The following is a 19492-nucleotide window of genomic DNA, read 5'->3' as shown; positions in this document are numbered from 1 at the left end:
ATTTTTTCAGAGAAGCACCTATTCTAGAAAAATACTGCTGTTTAATACGAAAAATTCAACTGTTTTTGTAATTAATAAAAAAAGGGACTAAGTGTTACTGTGACATCCTGTGTCATTTAGAACAATCAGTATTAACTGTCTCTTAGGAACACGGTAATTACTTATTGAATATATATATATATATATATTTACGGTTCGGTTTTTGCGTGATTTTCCGGCTTACAATAGAATGACGGATGATAATTTGCAAGTGACCAATCAACTAAGAAACTATTTTTTTTTGTTAGGCCTAGATACACACTCAAGCAGATCTTGAAACATCTGTATTTCTCAGGTGTATTCGCAATTCACATTGTATTACTTGGCGAAGTTGTCAATTTCATGTTTAGCAATCGTGATTACTAGGACATGCAACATTTAATTAATAAATTAAAAGACACAAAAATATTTAATCTGATTAGCCTGCAAAACTTTAGGCTTTATTCAAACGTTTAATGGTTCACTAACGATAATTTTGAATATTGTGCTCAAAACTGTCATGTTTTTGTTAAACATTCAATTTTAAATCTCATACATAGCAATAAATTTGTATTTTATTTTGGGGTTCACTGATTTTATTATAAATCTATTTTACGATTCGTATATAACTCCTTTGTAAAGTAATCCACCACATGTGTTAGCTTTCCTTTCAAGCATTACAAGGGTGAACATTTGCAGCAACCATACATGAAATTGAAAAGATATTATAAGTTCTTAGTAAAATGAATTTAAATTATAACGTAATGTCACAAAATTAATTTTAATTTTAAAATCACTTTCTGGGCACAAAGTGCAACTTGAAAATAAAATAATATAAAAGAAGGAAAATGATACATTATCATGATAATGCCAAAAAGGTTTATTATATGTAAACGAATCTCTTGAGTATAAATTATAAAATAAGAGTCTTATCCGTTGGCCCTTAGGATATGAAAAAAAAAAAAAACGAACTTTTGCTTACTTACTTTAGAAAGAATTACATCTCAAAAATCACATATGAAAGAATTACACATGCTTAAAGATTAAAATGTATATCAATAGAAATTTATTGATTAAAATATTCGATTTAAATTTTAAATTTTTTAAATGGGAAATCTTAGTTTTTTTGGGATCCGTATTCTAAACACTTCAACGTTTAACTGTCAATTGCGGCAATGATAAAAGTTGTTGTGACCGAGCGGCTGGTTCCTTATAGGTGAGGCTATGTGGGGCAGCGGAGCGATTAAAAGCAATGACTTACTACTGCAGACAGGACAACTCTTATTATTATTCTTCATTCTTGGCTCGTTACAAGTCTAAAACTCTACAAAGCTTTTACATCCACTTCTTGATACATAGAAATTATAAGTACAAACTTAAGATTCTACAAGTCTGTTCCTTCTGACAAAGCTCTCAGTCCCCATCCTAGGACCTCCTCCTAGGGAGTCTCCCGACACACTCTCTCTTCCGTCCGCTTCCTTCTGCCGGGGCAGAGCGCACTCTCCCCCCACCCTTTCTCGTGATTCGTCGTGTTCATTTACACACTCGTTTCATGTTCAGTCCAAGGATTCAGTCATTGTTGAACCTTGTGATGCGTAGTTTCCTCTGCAGTAAACAGTCTGTTTGAACCACCACACATAACTAACATTTGGTTAGCCAACTGACGTAGAAGGCTTGTAAACCTTCGACAGGCATACTCATCGTTCGATACACAAGACATGAAACACTCTATTGAAACATTACTCATTATTCACCTTATGCTTATAATACAATTTAATACCAGAATTATATTTATAGTATTTTTATATTTCTAATACTAACCCAAAATAACTAAAATAACTAGGTGCTTACGACACCTCCCTTGCGGGGGAAAAAGAAACATAAAGAAAATACAATTGTTTCTTTACACCTCTCTTAGTTTGAAATGGGACTTAGCCATCAACGACTAGTCTGAGTTCTCCGTAAACTGTTTCCTCTCAATTCGATCCTTTCCTCTAGCTGGCTTTCGTTAACGGAATGGACCAGCTCATTGCTTTCCCTAGGTCTGTATATGTTTACAATTGTTGGTTTAAAACATATGGTTTTACAATTACAGCAATCACCGTCCTTACACTTCTTGTAGCAATTACCGACAACAGTTTTACAACATCCACATTTTATACAACAATATATACATAAAATACAACTTAATGATATGATAATGATATAGGACATTACAGATACTCGTGAAATCACGTTTGTGTGTTTTATTTTCCATTCCTCTTCATTTATCATATGCTCTACTTCCTCTATTTTGTGACCGGCAATCTTCAAATCGTCTAACCGAGTTATTGTAGATTTCAAATGTAACTTTGTTTTTAATTTCTCAAGTGTTACTTTATAGTTTGTTTCATCACAACAATCTATGTCAAGATTTATTTTGGGAATAACATCTTTTGTGCTAGTGTTAGTAGTTAACTCCAGTTGGGAGGATATAAAGATGTTGGTACCGTAACCTTTACATGCACTTATAAACTTAAGTTTGCCAGTGTCTTCCACCGTTGCGTCAAAAGGTCCAGTTTGATCGCAAACTATAGTAATTTTTTCTTTATCTGGCGCAATATATATCCATTCATTGTACTCTAGCTGAATCCAAAGGGTCTGCTTTAGCTCTACTATTTTCTTAACACAATTGCTAGGTATAGGACCTGTAGTATACAATAATTTGGGTGCACAATCTTCCCGTGCATAAGTATTGATCAATGGAAAGGTTTGTCTATACACTCTAAGAGTTTTAGTTATTACTTTACACTTACTCAATTCATACTTGCTTATTTTTGCGTAGTACTGTTTTGAGTGTTCCATCATAATATAATCCGTTTCCGGATCTATGAAAACATATTTGTTTGTGGCAGTTTTCATTTTTACAGGCAATGGAATGATTCTATATATATCAAAAATTAAATGATCAGTTACTGGTAGTCTAATTAGATAACATAAAATGTTCCTTTTGCTAAACACTTCCAGCTCAATCAGGTTAAGAAGGGAACTATCTTTGATTGTTCCTTCTGGTAATGGTAGATTAAATTCTGGAGAATGAGTAAATTGAAATGCATTGAAATATTCAACGATTTTTTGTGGTGTTATAATATGGGGGTTTAAAATCCCTTTAAATGCATTTATTATGGAATTCAAAATAGATTCACATTGAAATGAAAGGGTTTCGATTTCTTGATTTAATAGAGTCAAATGCTCGTTTACTCGTATTCGTAGGTTATGATGAGATAAAGCGTCCGTTACATTCGAGTTTATGCGGTTTATCTCATCTGTAAGTTTTACTAGTTGGTCAGCTAACATTTGCTGATTCTCATTTAAGTCTTTAACAGTTCGGTTCATGGTTTGCAAGGTCGATTTTACAATAAAAATTTGTTCCTTACTCAGCTTAAGAAAGTCTAATTGTTCGCTCTCAAGTTTCGTAATTTTATTATTATAAAATTCTGCATCTTCTTCGTCTAGCGTACCAAAAATCACTTTACTCAATTGCCCTATTAGGTTAAATGGAAAGAAACTTCTTTTTACTCAAGGACTAACATGGTCTTTGGTTATACCTCCTATAATTTCTATGGTGCGCGCAGTGGCGTCTAACCTGTTTGATAATTTTGTTATAGTATTAGAACATAGAGTTTTACCCTTATACACCGGAATTTTCTTATTACATAATTCATTTACAACACTTACATATCGTCTTATCGTATTATAATTATTTTCAGGCTGACTTAAATTTAAATAGGAGATTAATCTCCATTCAGTATTATACAATCGTCCATTGCCGTTATGTTCGTAGTACAGTCCCGAAGTTTCTTCAATTTTAGTGATTTGAATGTCTAGTCTTGATGACACTCCACTCACATGTTCAGGGTTCAGCAACAGGGTAAAAATGAGTTGACTGTAACATACCAATTAAAAGTACGGCTTTAACCTGTTTTCATGTACCTTTACAAGCTTCTTACGTTTGGTAAGGATGGTTATATTTACTCCTTCTACTTTTACAACATTATAGGGGCCTACATATTGGCTGGACAGTTTCTTGGACCTACCTCTTCTGACAGTCTCGTCATACAGAAGGACTTGATCACCAATATGAAAAATGTGCTGGTTTACATGTTGGTCATAATTCCTTTTATTTATTTCCTTAGAGATGATTAAATGTTTTTTTGCTAATTTGAAAGTCCCTTGCAATTTTGTTTTTAAGGTTTTGACATAATCCTCATAATTATAATTATTTTCTATAAAGTCCTTCTGTAGGATGCCAGGAATATTAGGTAATGTACCAAATAATAATTCATGGGGTGTAAATCCCGTGGACCTATGAGGCGTAGTGTTATGGACAAAAGTGGCATAATTTATCCATTCGTCCCAATTGAGTTGGTTGGTGGCGATGAAGTGTCTTAAAAATTATGTGAGGGAACGGTGCCATCTCTCTAGACTCCCATTAGATTGAGGGTGATAGGCAGTTGTTTTGATTTTGGCAATTTTTAACAATTTACACACCTTCTTAAACAGATCACTTGTAAAATTGCTTCCTTGATCTGAGATTATCACTTGTGGTATACCAAATCTTAGTATTATTTCGTTCACAAAAGCTCGCGCCACCGATTCGGCTGTTTGGTCGAAAAGGGGTATGGCTACCGTATACTTGGATAATAGATCTTGAAACGTTAGTAAATATTTATGATTATTGGCAGTCTCAACTAGTGGTCCCACAATGTCGAGAGCACATTTTTCCCATACTACATTAGGCATGTCCGTAATTTCAAGCGGCATTTTTATGTAAGGTCGCGTTAATTTATTCCTTTGGCAAGAGTCGCACCTTCTAATATAGGTTTCTATGTCTGTTTTCATCCCGTTCCACTTATAATATTGTTTTATTCGGTCGTATGTTCGGGCGATCCCTTGATGGCCTCCTATCGGTGTGTTGTGAAATTCCTTAATAATTTCCCGCTTCCTTTCCGTGGATAATTCACCCTCTCGCTTCTAAGTGTTATCCTCTACAGAGTGAGATTCGTCTGTTGTCAATTCCTCCATTTCTTTTACTTCGCAAAGCCTACTCAGCGCATCGGCATGCATGATAGTTTTACCGGCTCTGTGTTTAATCTCATATGAATATTCTTCCAATTTTAACCGCCATCTTAACAACCTGGAACTAGGGTCTTTTACGTTAAAAACATATTGTAGAGGTTTATGGTCGGTTATCACCATGAAATGGCGACCTAATAGATAGGGCCTGAAATATTTTACAGCCCATACTATCGCTAACATTTCGCGCTCAGTCGTCGAGTAATTGACCTCCGCCTTATTCAACGTACGGCTGGCATAGGCGACGGGCTTGTCCTTACCTACTTCTCCTTGGGACAAAATGGCTCCTATAGCTAGTTTGCTAGCGTCTGTCGTCACGATAAACGGTTTATTAAAATCCGGATACTGTAAAATTGGTTCTGAGGTCAGGATTTCTTTCAGGGTGTTAAATGCAGTTTCCTGTTCGTCTCCCCAGATAAAGGGAACGTCACTTTTTACAAGGTTGTAGAGGGGTTTTGCAATTTTGCTGAAGTTCGGTATAAATCTTCGGTAATACGAGGCTAATCCGCAAAACATTTTGATGTCTTTAGCGTTCTTTGGTCTAGGGTATCCCTGTACTTTGATCACTTTCTCCGGATCTGGTTTCACGCCATCGTCGCTAATCATGTGTCCTAAAAACGTTACCTCCGTGCGTAAAAACTCGCATTTATCAGGTTGTAGCTTAAGGTTATGCTCTCTCATTCTAGTGAAAACCTCTCTTAACCGGTCGTTATGTATCTCTACTGATTGGCCATGTATTATGATATCATCTAAGTAAACAAGACATTTAATTCCATTTAGTCCTGACAAAACAGTGTTCATTAATCTCGTAAAGGTCGCAGGAGCTCCCTTTAACCCAAACATCATTCTGCACATCTCATAGTGACCCGTCGGGGTACTAAATACGGTTTTGGGTTGATCTTCCTGTTTCATCCTTACCTGCAAATAACCACTAGCCAAATCTAGGGTCGAGAAATATTTTGCTTGTCCTAATTGATCTAATATTTCTGTAATATTCGGCATCTGATACACCGAGTCCACTGACACAAGATTCAGTTTTCTAAAATCTACAACGACCCTCCATTTCTGTTGATTGGAAGCGTCTCGTTTTTTTGGAATCACTAATATAGGCGCGTTCCAAGGGCTCAGACTGGGTTTGATAATACCCTGTTCTAACATCTGTGTCTCTTGTTTTTTAATTTCCTCCTTGTGAATTTCCGGAATACGATATGGTTTTACATTAATGGGCCTCGTCTCAGCACCTGTAGGGATACTATGTTCAATGGTCGGAGTACATGTGAGTGTATCACCGGGCAAGTGAAAAATGTCTACAAACTCTTTGCATAATTTTAGCAATTGCTTTTTTTCTGTGTCGTGTAGATGTTCTACCCTTAACATCGATTCCAATTTCTCTTTCCTTTCCCTATCGGAATTTTGAATACTCAACAATTTCGCTGTAGAGGGTATTTCCTCTAATTCAACGACGGGCATATCTACTTCTACTTCGTGTTTGTTAGTATTTAATATAGAACATAAACATTTGCCATTTATCACTTCCGTCAATCCATCTCCTAGATAAACTCCCTTTTCTATTTCTCGTTTTTCTACTAGTCCTAATCCTTCGTTGCTAGCATTTAATTGCACTATTTTTTCGCAACTAGCTGGTACATGAATTCTCATATTTTTGACAGCATGATCTTCTTCACAAAAGGGGATTTGCTCCTTGTTGATTATCAGTCTATTATATTCGAAATCAACAACAGATTTAGTAAAACTTAGAAAATCTTTGCCCAAAATACATGCACGAGGACAGGATTCTATAATGTGACATTTATATCTTACTGTGGAAGATGGTAAACAAAAATTTAAATTAACAGTCCCTTTTGTAGCCATTACATTGGTGGCTAAACCGCGAATCTTAGTCTTCTCCTTTTTATCACTGGCCGATAGGATACTCTTATTTAGAACATTCTCTCTGATTAGTGTTATGTCGGACCCTGTGTCTATAAGGCAGTCTACTGCTTCACGTATTTCGTCTAGCTTTAAATAAACTATACTACTCTTGGTACAGATAGCATCGTCATTACTTTGTTCATACTCTATTCTAGATTTTCTATTGCAGCTGTCTGTGTTCGGCTCCTTAGGGTGCATATACCGCTGCTCGTAATGCCCCCCTTTTAGTTTCCCGCGTTTTCCCCATGTTTCCATAATCGCGATTCGGTATAGGAAGGTCTATCCTCTCGCCCTCCTTTGTTAATATATCCTAATTCCTTGTGATTTCTTTGGTCATACCTGTACTGATTTGGGTAATCATTTCCTTTGGCAAAATTGGTATTGTTGTATTTTCCGTGTTTGTTAAAGCAGTTTCGGGCATAATGTCCCGGTTTACCGCACTCAAAGCAGGTGGAGTTTCCCCTGTTTCTCTCCTCTTTGTGGGGCTGAAAAGTATTTCTGTCATCTCTTTGTTTACGTCGACAATTCGCGTCTGTGTGTCCTGTAGGGTTACAATTTTTACAAAATAGCTCTCCTACGTGTACATATTTTTTCCATCCTTTATTTTTATCGGGTTTTCGTAAGAAACATTTTTCTAGTGTGTGTCCGCCTTTTCCGCAATTCGAGCAACTGGGCCTTCTTGTTACCGTATCTCCTACTTTTAACATTGGGGGTCTAATTCTCTCCTTAAGAGACAAAAGATTCGACTCCTCCTCTAGTGCCGATTCTACAGCTAACCCTAGAGTCTCAATTTGAGCGCCCTTGCTCCGAATAACTGTTTGAATTCTTTCATCAGATAACCCTTGTACGAAGCAGGCTCTAGCCAAATGTTGTATTAAGGCCATTGCCCCGTTTTCTTGCGGGCGGGTGCATACCTTTAAGGCCGCCTCTTTAAGTTCAGTTACCATTGTATCGACTCGGCTACCCCAGTTTACAACAGGCTCATGTGATCCCTGTCGAGCATTAAATAACCGACAAGCGTAGAAATCCAAAGTTCTGCGAACCGCATAATTCTCCTCTAAAATTTCTTTTACCTCTTCCCAAGTATCAGTTTTTTCGCGGACTAAAATTTTGGCTTTCGCGTCCCCAACTATTTTTGATTTTACGAACTTTAACAGCACTCTATGACGTTCTGGGTTCACTAGTTCAAAAGCCGTGTCAACATTATCGCAAAATTCTTTGAGTTTGTTTTTTGTACCATCAAATGGTTTATTTATCAACTTTAACGCCTCTGTTACGGAAATAAAAACTTCCCCAGTTTCACTTTCCTCGTTACTGTCAGCCATAATTGTGGAGTAAACGTAACCCTCCTATTTATACCAAACTGTAGGTATCATGCTTAACGTATTAGCCGTACTGACCTTATTATAATAAATTTCGTGAGGGTACCCATGGCCCTCAGCTCTTCACACGTAGCTCCGGTTGGTCGTCCCTCGCGCTGCCGTCTGCAGCTGTCGCCTCTTCCCTACTGCGGGGCAATCTTCGGCTGGCGGCGTCGGCTGTTCCTATCTTCTATGTCAACATCCTCTTGGACTCTTGGAGTATGACGAGTGGGGCTTTACGTCGTCTTCGTTGTTGATGTTGTTTGGATACGTTGTTGGCTTTTCCTCGCTGATTATCAGTAGTCCAGTCGCTGCCTCGCGGAAGTTGATTTCTTCAAACACTCTGACTCGCCGTCGCTCCTGGGATGGGGTGCTCTGATACCAGTGACGGACGATTTTCCCTTCTCTCTTATTCTCTCGTAGATTTGTATTCGACTGTCCTTACGCAGTATTCACTCACAGAAACCCCACATCTGACACCATAATGTCGTGACCGAGCGGCTGGTTCCTTATAGGTGAGGCTATGTGGGGCAGCGGAGCGATTAAAAGCAATGACTTACTACTGCAGACAGGACAACCCTTATTATTATTTTTCATTCTTGGCTCGTTACAAGTCTAAAACTCTACAAAGCTTTTACATCCACTTCTTGATACATAGAAATTATAAGTACAAACTTAAGATTCTACAAGTCTGTTCCTTCTGACAAAGCTCTCAGTCCCCATCCTAGGACCTCCTCCTAGGGAGTCTCCCGACACACTCTCTCTTCCGTCCGCTTCCTTCTGCCGGGGCAGAGCGCACTCTCCCCCCACCCTTTCTCGTGATTCGTCGTGTTCATTTACACACTCGTTTCATGTTCAGTCCAAGGATTCAGTCATTGTTGAACCTTGTGATGCGTAGTTTCCTCTGCAGTAAACAGTCTGTTTGAACCACCACACATAACTAACATTTGGTTAGCCAACTGACGTAGAAGGCTTGTAAACCTTCGACAGGCATACTCATCGTTCGATACACAAGACATGAAACACTCTATTGAAACATTACTCATTATTCACCTTATGCTTATAATACAATTTAATACCAGAATTATATTTATAGTATTTTTATATTTCTAATACTAACCCAAAATAACTAAAATAACTAGGTGCTTACGACAAAGTTATTGCCATGGTTTTAACCCCTACAAAGCTTCAAAATAAATAAAAAATTCTAAACTGTAACCGTAGTTTAAATCGAAACACAGTTGTAAAAAATATGCCAACTTTCCTACGAAACCCCCATTTAGCGCTATGTTAATGACGGCATTCACTACCACTAGCGCCATTAGTTCGCAAGCCACCAAGAGCTTCACTAAGCGGACGGAGAATGAAGGTAAGTTGTTAGGCCTATCTGTATTACTGACTCAGTTGGATACATCAAGAAAACGAATGGGATTTTCTGCTCCGTTGATGTTCAGAAAGAATATCGATGGGATACGATAGGTAGGATACCATGGAGTATGATAAGCAAGATGCAATGGGCAGGATACGATGGGATACGATGCAATGGGCAGGATACAATGGGATACGATTGGCAAATGTATCAGCCAGCCAGGAACATGAAAAAGTTTGTTGTGCACAACGCATCGTGATTTCATGTGATCTTTTTTTTTTTCTTTCGTACAAAAGGCTGGATCTGCGCGTGTGCCACGTGACAAGGAGACTGCCACTCCTTGAACTTTGATTGGTTGACGCCTGTCGGCCGGGTCGGGCAGCGAGTCGTAACCCCGGGGGCACTCCAGTCTCGGCTGCAGACGGGGGCAGACGTGCAGCTAACTTGTTTGTTTCTGAGGATATAAATGAGCAGCCCAAGCACGGCTCCAGGGAGAGAGTTTGAGGGCACGTTCATCAGAATTTATATGAATTTTTAAATATTCCAAAGCCATTCTATGATTTATTTATTGTCATTTTTTGTGCAACTCCGTCTCTTCTTTGCGCGAGGGCCCCTCCCTGAAGGTATACCTGGAGCCGCCCTTGGAGAGGCCTCTACCCCAGCGGTTCTCGAAAGATGTTTCCGTGGAACCCTGGGGTCCCGTGGCAGGGTCACAGGGGTCCCGTGAGTCAGGACGAGTGCCATATAAAGCAGGCAGAATTATTGCCAAATAACTTTCTTTGAAGGAGTCGGGGTTCCGCCAAAAGAAATGTCAATCATAGTCGTCCCTGGCCGAAACAAAAAAATTGGGAACCACTGCTCTAGCGTACTGCCGGAGTTCACTTTTTTTGGGACCCCTTTTCCCTTTAAATACAACGAGACGTTACCCGGAAGCAGTTAATCTGGCGGTTGGGATTGAGTGACATGGGTGAAGGGGGGGCGGGGGTTGATATGTTCTCCTGGAACCAGGGTCCGTTGTGGGGGGGGGGGGGGGACTCACGACAGATCGTATCTCAGTCCTCAGACCCGCGAGCCGTCGCTTCTCTTCGGAAACACGTCGCGTCGCTTCTAACGAGGCCGGCTGCGCCGCCGGCGTGTTTACGCCGACCTGCCGCGGGGTCGAAGCTGCGCGCCATCTGCCCGGCGCGCGATGTCGTCGCGATTACGTCCGCGCTGACGCGTTGCCCTGCCTCGCTTCCGCCCTCGGCCCGTCAGGGGTGTACCTGCGGCGGCGAGGCACGCTGGTGCTTCTGGCGTAACTGGCGTGCGCGATGGCCATTTATGGGTTCAACTGGCTGACTCCACTCATAGTAGGTCTGTGCATAATGACTTGACACAGAAATGCTATTTGTATTAATAAATATGCAAATAATTGTTTTTTACTATCTGGTGACATACATGATTCTCTAATATTAGCTAGTTTGAAGTGCTGGAGGGGTAGCAGTATTGCTATAAATTTTATAACTGAAAATTGGTTTACTAAGAGAAAAAAAGTGTAATTTCTTTTACTGATATAGCGTCACATGAGTTATACAAGATTAATTAGTAGCCGCTAGATGGCAGGCAAATAAATAACAAATAATGACATAAATATATTTATAAATGAAGAATTTTTAGAGATTCTGTGTGAGAATCTTACATTGACGCACGTAAACTCATAATAAAAATGTAGGACATTCGAAAAGGTGCACTAAAAATACTATGGCACTACCACTATTGAAGTGTGACTTGCAGTAGAATCATGTGTGTGGTTGTATATTTACATGTATGTAATACGTCGGTAGAAACTTTCAAACTTAATTCTTTTCTTGGACGCTATAAAGCTTTCAAGTCTATAAGAGTTGCGACCTTTATACCTCCATTAAAGAGTTAACTTACTGAATAGCAATGATAAAAGAAAACTCAGACTATAGACACAGTGCTAATTATTAACGAAAATACCATCTCTTGCGAAACGACTTTATTTTCTTTCACGTTAGTGGATTCATAGACATGCATACCCAACTCGCAAACTTATCAAACCTTCTCCTAAGGGGTGGTCTTGTAAAAAATCATTATTTTATTTATTTTAAATATATTTGTAAAAGTTTATTCTAGCGTTTTTGCAGATGCGTTGATACACTTTGCTTTAATAAAACCAAACGTATTTCATTTTTACCACCTCAGGGATAGGATTTCAAAATATTTTCTAGCTAATATTAACCGTGTCGTTGCAAAGCGTTCTGATTCACTCAGCTCTGTATATGTATAATTCACAATGAAAAAAACTGATAAACAGTATGAGCACCACATAGTGGTGAGCAAAAATAAATCATATAAGATGCAAATAGCACCTCATTTGCAAAGTCCCGCTGAAAGTGTTAATTATGTGTAACACACAGAAGCAATAACTTCAGCTGTAAAATTAGTAATTAAAAATGTAAAAAGAAGAATAACACCTATGTTTTGTAACCCTTATGTATTCCTGTAATTTAACTAAAGAAAATCAGCACTAAGTAAACGTAATGTGTAAAGACTGTGTTGCGGGTATAAAATAAAGTTTACTTGGCTCATTGGAGTACCAACAGTGTTTTAATAAGAAATAAGGTTATAGATTATTATTATTTTTTATTTATTTTTTAGTGTTTAGCAAGCAATGAAAATTAGTAAGAAGGTTACAGATAAGGTAGTGGGAAATAACTGCATTAATATTTACTCTTATTGGGCAGGTAAGTTTTTAACATTTTATATCAGTATATGACATTTTTTTTTAAAATTCTCAATACTTGTTTAAAACACGGTGCGATTTTGTAATTTCGTATTCTGGTAGGCTTTCGTTCAAAGAAAACTTTATATACAAGATAAAAAAAATATTACCTTGAGCCCACACTCGAATGCTATGCGGTTATAAGAATACCATGTCAATTTAAGACATGACATTTTAAAAGTAAAATTACAAGTAGTTATATACGAATTTTTTTCTATCATTGTCATAGAAATTAACTGCTGATAGACATTTCATGCACTAACAAATATGTTTATTTTAATTGAGTGTATAGTCAATTGAGTGGAATGCAAATATTATTTGAAGAAAATATAGTTGAGTACAACAAATTTGTGGGGATGTTCAAAAGAATTTGCGATAAAATGTTTGTTGGTGACAGCGTATTTTGTGTAACAGTGTCTCTGATGACTTGTGAGCAGAGTGAACTTACTGTATGGCTGAACATCCGATCCTTTCTATCATCTGTAAATAACTTGTCATGCATTATTTCTGAAAAGATACATATTTAATATACCTCTTTGTATAATACACTAAACTTTTAAAACGTTTTTTTAGCTGTTAAAAATTTAAAAAAAAATTGCCAACGAGGTAAAGTAGGCCTATTTTTGTATTGATGTATTTGATAAAGGAAATTAGAAACACTAAAAGTTGTAGGAAACTGAATATTATTTTTATCATTCAGAAGAGGTAGGTCTTTGTAAACAAGTATGAATGAAAGAGATAGTAAGTAAGCTTTATTAAAGACTACTGAAACATTATACAATATTTTAAAAGCATTACGTCTTCCTGGACGATGGCGTCCGCGATCCGTCTTGTGCAAAGTTCTCTGAACTATTTTCTCCTCTGTAATATTTTGACGTGTCGTCGAGAAAGAAGCCTTGTAGATGGTCCCTCGTGGATGTTCGAGCCACGCGTTCGGGCGCCTGGGGCCAAAGCACGGGACGCGGATCAGGGAGCTCAGATCACCCCGCGGGCCTGTCAGGACATGACGGAAAGGCCGCTTGTTCTCGGAAATATTAACGAGAGCCGGGGCCGATCCCAATCTCCCCACCCTTCCCTTCCTCCCTCCCCCCTACTTCCCGTCCTTTTTTTTTTACTTCCTCGGAGATCAAGTTATTATGTTTTGAGGACTTTATCTTGGAAGGAGTGTTCTCCAAGCCAAGTAGGTCCTCGGAGGGGGGGGGGGAGGGGGTTAGGCCTATTAGCCCGGGGCTTGGCTAGCCCGAACACAAAAGACTCGCTTCCCTGCATGCTAATGTCCACCGCCGACCCCCTTCGAAATAACCCCCTCCCCCTTCCCTATCCATATCCCATTCTTCCCACGAGGCCGCGATGTACGAGACCCTGGCTAATTGTTGAGGGCAGGAGGCCACGGTAGGAACAAAAAAAAAGTTAGACATGCCCCCCTTTTTTTTCGGTTGTTTTCCGGGAACACTAACATAACGCACGTCAACTTTTTTTTTTTGGTAACCATCCCGAATTACGTACCGTGTATGTGCCTTTCTATTTGACGCAAGAACTTTAAAAAAACAGGACTTGATTTGAATATTTTGGCGATCCATTTGACTTTTAAATTGGTCTTGAGACTCGCGGTCTGTGAAACACGTAAAGCGTGATTATAAAAATAGTACGATAGGTCGTTGTTTCCCTATGTATCTGTTGAGACTTTACACTGAAGACTAGAAAAAAAATTGATGTCTAACAGCGATTTTAATTACATAGGGCACATAACTGTCCAACATTAAATAACTCTTTTTCTTCAATATTTAATTTTAAAATCTGGCGCGTTTGAATTCTAAATGATAATAACTAATAAACTGGTATCAAAGTTAAATAAAAATCTCCCATGAAAGCTGATTTCTTAATGCAAAAATATATAAATTTGGGTTGAATTTTGTAACGAGTCATTACTGGTTCTAGAGCGCACTTAAATATTTCAAGTAAAATGAATTCCTAACCACATTCACTAAGTGGAGCAAGTATTTCCTAAGCCAAGAGCCAATTAGTCTGTGCCTTATAAAAAATGTTAACAAATGTATTTCACGACTTGAATAACACGTAGATTCCGCACCCGCGCTAGAATTCGCTACCAGAGCAGCTACGTCAGATATCAAATCATTCGAATTGCAGAGCGAAAGGTTAAAGCAATAAAAATGAAAAAAAAGATTGAAAAAAATACTAAGCCCTGGATTTAGGCATGATTTTTGACAAGGAATTTTTTTAATTAAAATACATCCCATCTTGTTCAAATTTGTCTAGCAGTTAATACTGTAAAGTTTTTCTTTGGCTTTGTGAACTTTGGTTCGCGCCATCCGCCACAGATGGCAGCACCGTGACACACGAAATGCCGTGTGCGGAGAGCTAAGAAAGCCGATGTTACACGAAGGCATGTGCTGCCCAGCTGCGGCCCTGCGTGAAGCGCAGTGTGGCGGCGAGCAGCGCGGCAGTTGCAGTGGGCCCGGGTCTGCCCCATTCGACTGGGACGTGCGACGGCACTCGCACGGCGTGGCGGAGCTTCTGCCTCGTCCCCGGGCCACGATCTCCTCCAGAGGTCGTGAGTGAACCACGTTGGATTCTTGTTTCACGCGTATTGCTGTCTACAAGTTTATGGTGTTTGAAAACTCACAAACCATTTGTTTCGGAAGCTTAAAACCATTTATAATTAATTATAGTACTAGGGTTTCACTCAGTTTTGAGTTAAGATTTTTATGGCCTTATATGTTGTACAATTAAATACTTGTCATAGTTTTCAACCTGGTTTACCTGTTATACCTGTGTAGGTATATTTATTGTGTTATCTCTTAAATATCAATGTTCATTGTTTGCGTTATTACTTCCCTCAAAAGCAAAAAAAAAAAAAAAGCATACTTATTTCTAATTCAGTGATAAATTTACTGTGATTAATATTTATTATTCAAACAGATAAGTTAATAATACTATCACATAAACGATTTAAATACCATAAACTATGCATAAATTATTAATTTGTTACCTTCAGCAAAAAAGTCAAAACAAAAAAAAAGTGAAAGAGCCTGTCAAGGCAAATACAGTAGTTAAAATATTACTTCATATTTATGGGAAATGTCCAGATGATTAGGATTTTAAGCATCGGAGGTATTGTCAAAAAATGATGTAGAGATGAAATATTTACCTTCGTAGAGGTCATATATATTTTCGACTGCAATATACTGAATCTGAACCAACTATAACCATTATTCAATCCAGAATTTTAAACAGAAGATGCTGGAGGTAAATTAATTTCTTAGCGGGACCTCCTATTGGTTCCTCTTCGTTCCTAATTGCTTTCCCTTTTCCACGTCGATAAACTAGAAACTCTCTCACAGACATACTCTTTGGGAATATAAGTTTGTATCTCGTTTTCCTCATCCCTTTATCCTCCTGCCGACGCTTTTGTGGTCCTTTTTTTTTTATTTATTCGCCCCCAGACCTTGTTTCTCGAGGAGGTCTCTTTCCTTCCGGTTCGGATGTGATTTGCATGCTAACAACTACCGGCGCCTCTTCAGACGCCAACAAGAACGAGGCAAATTTATGTACATCTCTTAAGGGGGAGAAACCAACGCCGTGTGCGGAATAGACGCCCACGCTCAATTCGCACGTCGCTCTGTCTACAAAGTCAACTGCGCGAAGCCCTGAGGTCGTGTCCAAACTCTCGCCCGAAGTATACACTTGTGTGCACTTGTCCCCGGGAGTTACATCACGAGGGCTCTCCTAACTGGAAGTGAAGAATGCAGGTATGCGAGTATGGAGTTAACTATTTCTCGAGTACTTTCCAGTAGAGAAACGCCGCTATTTTGAAAACATTTGTAGGTTATGTTTGAAAGAACATTTAAGTAATTTAAAGATAAAAAATATTTTAATTGTTATAAAATTGATAGGTGTCAATTTAAAGGTTATAAATTTAATTTTTAGGTTATAAAATTTAATAAAAATGAGTGCTGTAGTCCACGCGTGACGGAAGTGAAACTTCTTGCTTATTATATTATTAGATATAGAAAACATAATTCTCTTTGGTTGAGGTCGCAGATCCAAAAAAAGTATATGCAAGTATGCGAGAGCTAATTTATGGTATTGCGCAAGTATGCAAGAATGCAAGTATAAAGTATGCATGTGTGCAGTGTGCAAGTATGCAAGCGTGGAAGTACGCAAGTACATAAGCAAGCGAGTGTGCAAGACTACAAGTGTGCAAGAATGCAAGTGTGCAAGTGTGCAAGTATTCTGCGTCATTTCTACCTCTTCCCTGCTCTCTCTTCCTCAAATAATTCCCTCACCACACCAAACTATTCTCCTCATGCGATCGGAATTTTCATAACGCTCGAAAATTGTAGCCTACTTTGCAAAGAAGTTTCACTTCAAAAAATTTTTTTAAACGTATTTCAAAAAATGTTTCAACAAATACGTACACACACACACACACACACACACACATATACATACGTGCATACATACATGTAATCTAAATATATATAACTCAAAGGTGACTGACTGACTGACTGACATAGTGATCTATCAACGCACAGCCCAAACCACTGGACGGATCAGGATGAAATTTGGCATGCAGGTAGATGTTATGACGTAGGCATCCGCTAAGAAAGGATTTTGATTAATTCTACCCCCAAGGGGATAAAATACCACTCACTGACTCACTCATCACGAGATCTCTAATACTATACACCCGATTGACTTGAAATTTAGCATAGTTACTCATTTTGTAATGTAGACGCTCACCAAGAACGGATTCTGCGGAAATCCGATCCCAAGGGGAGTTTTGGGGGCGTAATATATCAAAATTTCCAGTTTTTGGTAAGAAATCACCATGGCAACGGCTGTTGCTTTGTTGATGCTTCATTAGTCTCTATGGCAACGACTATTTCATTGTTAGTGCAGTCCTCATCACCGTTGAAATTTTGGCGGGTACTTTAAATATCAAAAATTGCCCTTTTTTCAAGTATATATATTTTACAGACTTGAAACTTCACAGTAATGTACCTTATGTTACGCAGGATGACATTTTCTGAAAATTAGATTCCATGGGTGGTTAAAACCGGGCAAAAGTGGGTACTTTGGTCTGCATGAGAACAGGATTTTGCATTGTTCATGCCTTATGCGTCTTCATGGCAACGGGCATCGCGCGGCAGTGGCGTACCCACAAGGAGGGGCATGTATAATGAGCGGCGCAAGAGTGATCTGCCTGTAGACTGCCGTAGCGAAGTACGGGTACATCAGTTGTACGTTGCGTGCACGAGTCGGGAAACCATCGGTGCTATTAATTTTCTCTCCGGTACATTATACAACATTGTAATACATTTTCACTGAATTTTTTTTTATTTACCATTACTGTAAATGGGAGATGTGGCTTAATTTTTTTCCATTAGTATAGCCGAGCGAAGCCGGGTCGGGCAGCTAGTCTTACCATATAAAGTTTGACATATTAGAGTAGATTCTGTGAATTCGTGTCAGTAATGAACTATACAAAATTACTAATTTTCTTGAAAATATGATTGCGGGAATTGGAATTAATTTTGTGGGAAAAAAAAGTGCATTCAACAACCTGTTTCGCTGGCTTAGTACCGTTTGTTTAAGCCAATAATAAAAATTGTAATTGTCCGAACTGTTCTAGTACACCACACGGCAAGTAAAAAATGCAGTGTTAAGAGTTTATAACTGTGTACCTGGTTTCAGGCATGGCCTTGGTATTTACAGTACCTACAGCTCCAAATTTATCTCCCCGCCTTCAACTCGTCTATAAAGGCAATGAAAGAGCCGGGGAGAAAATGTTGATGGGAGGTGGGTAAGAATACTGTGAATGAACCTTAACGGCTGCTCACCGTACGAAAGCTGTAATAACTCGTCCTATGACTTTTATTGTCGTGAGTTAGCCATGACCCCGTTGAGAATTGCGTGATTTCTTTGTGTGCGACGACTCAATATTTTTACGACCAACAGAGCGAAACAATGGCCAGCGTTCAAGAGATGAAAACTGACGTAAAACGTTCCATCATCATCCTGCAACAATAGCCTGACATCATGAACAGAACTATACCCAAGTATTAATTATATGAGAGATATTAATTTTCTTATGGCAAATTTAGAATTAAATTTAGAAGTGACCGTAGTTATAATATTCCACATCAAAAAGTTAAAATAAATCAATTGTTTTTAGTTTAGTTTCAGAACTAAACTAACAGTTATAGAAGATAATGGTTTTATTAAATTTCTGTTTGCTTGACAATATATACACTATGGCAGTTGAATTAAATAAGCATAATGGTAAACACTTTTACAGATATTCACGGAGCAGAATACCTTTTGTATGTATTTAGGATTTACTTACAAAATGTTTTGTAAACTGTATTGTTAGTGGGTGCTAGACAATTTGTTCAAGCGGTGAGAATAAAATGGTCCGTGTTTGAATAGTAAACGACCACGGACTCACCTTGCACTGAGGACCTCGAAAGGTCTGTCTCTTGCTCGTCCTGTTGCTGCGTGGGAATCTTTCAAAAGGTACTTACTTCAAAAGGTGCTTATCACGGGCTGGTATACAGGATGAGTCAAAATTCGGCTGTATGTTCATTACGTAATAATTAGTGCTTCCCAAAACTGTTATGTGCTTTCTAAGTTTCAGTTTAAATGTTTGTTTTAATAATAAGTGAAATATTTATGTTGAAACGCCAAGCATCTGAATAATTTTTAATTAAAATAAGTCCTATAAACACTAAAAATCTTGTCTCTGAAGTAAAATTATTTCATTGAAATAATTAAGGTTAGCTTCTTTATTTCTCATAAATGTTTGTGACGCGGAGGAATAATATGGTTTTTATTAATATAAAATTCAAATGTAGCAAAAAATTTAACTTTTTGCACTACTCTTTAGAC

General features: G+C 38.3%; 1 protein-coding gene across 1 annotated transcript; it reads right to left on the bottom strand.

The window, feature by feature from the left end:
* Positions 1-1222: 1222 nt before the first annotated feature.
* LOC134543038 (uncharacterized) lies at positions 1223-8560 on the bottom strand. Its single transcript, XM_063387739.1, has 2 exons — positions 8466-8560; positions 1223-3943 (listed from the first exon to the last, which is right to left on the bottom strand). The coding sequence occupies exon 2, from the start codon at positions 3391-3393 to the stop codon at positions 1957-1959; it is 1437 nt and encodes a 478-aa protein (XP_063243809.1). The 5' UTR covers positions 3394-3943; positions 8466-8560; the 3' UTR covers positions 1223-1956.
* Between the last annotated feature and the right edge of the window lie 10932 nt (positions 8561-19492).

This window comes from Bacillus rossius, assembly GCF_032445375.1.
Source record: "Bacillus rossius redtenbacheri isolate Brsri chromosome 9 unlocalized genomic scaffold, Brsri_v3 Brsri_v3_scf9_2, whole genome shotgun sequence".
Lineage (NCBI taxonomy): Eukaryota > Metazoa > Arthropoda > Insecta > Phasmatodea > Bacillidae > Bacillus > Bacillus rossius.
The sequence above is the reverse complement of the archived record's forward strand: the minus strand, read 5'-3'. Positions and strand labels throughout refer to the sequence as shown.

Bases quoted from the DNA above. Each gene is read 5' to 3' on its own strand.
- LOC134543038 (XM_063387739.1), bottom strand. From the start codon at position 3,393: ATGAACCGAACTGTTAAAGACTTAAATGAGAATCAGCAAATGTTAGCT.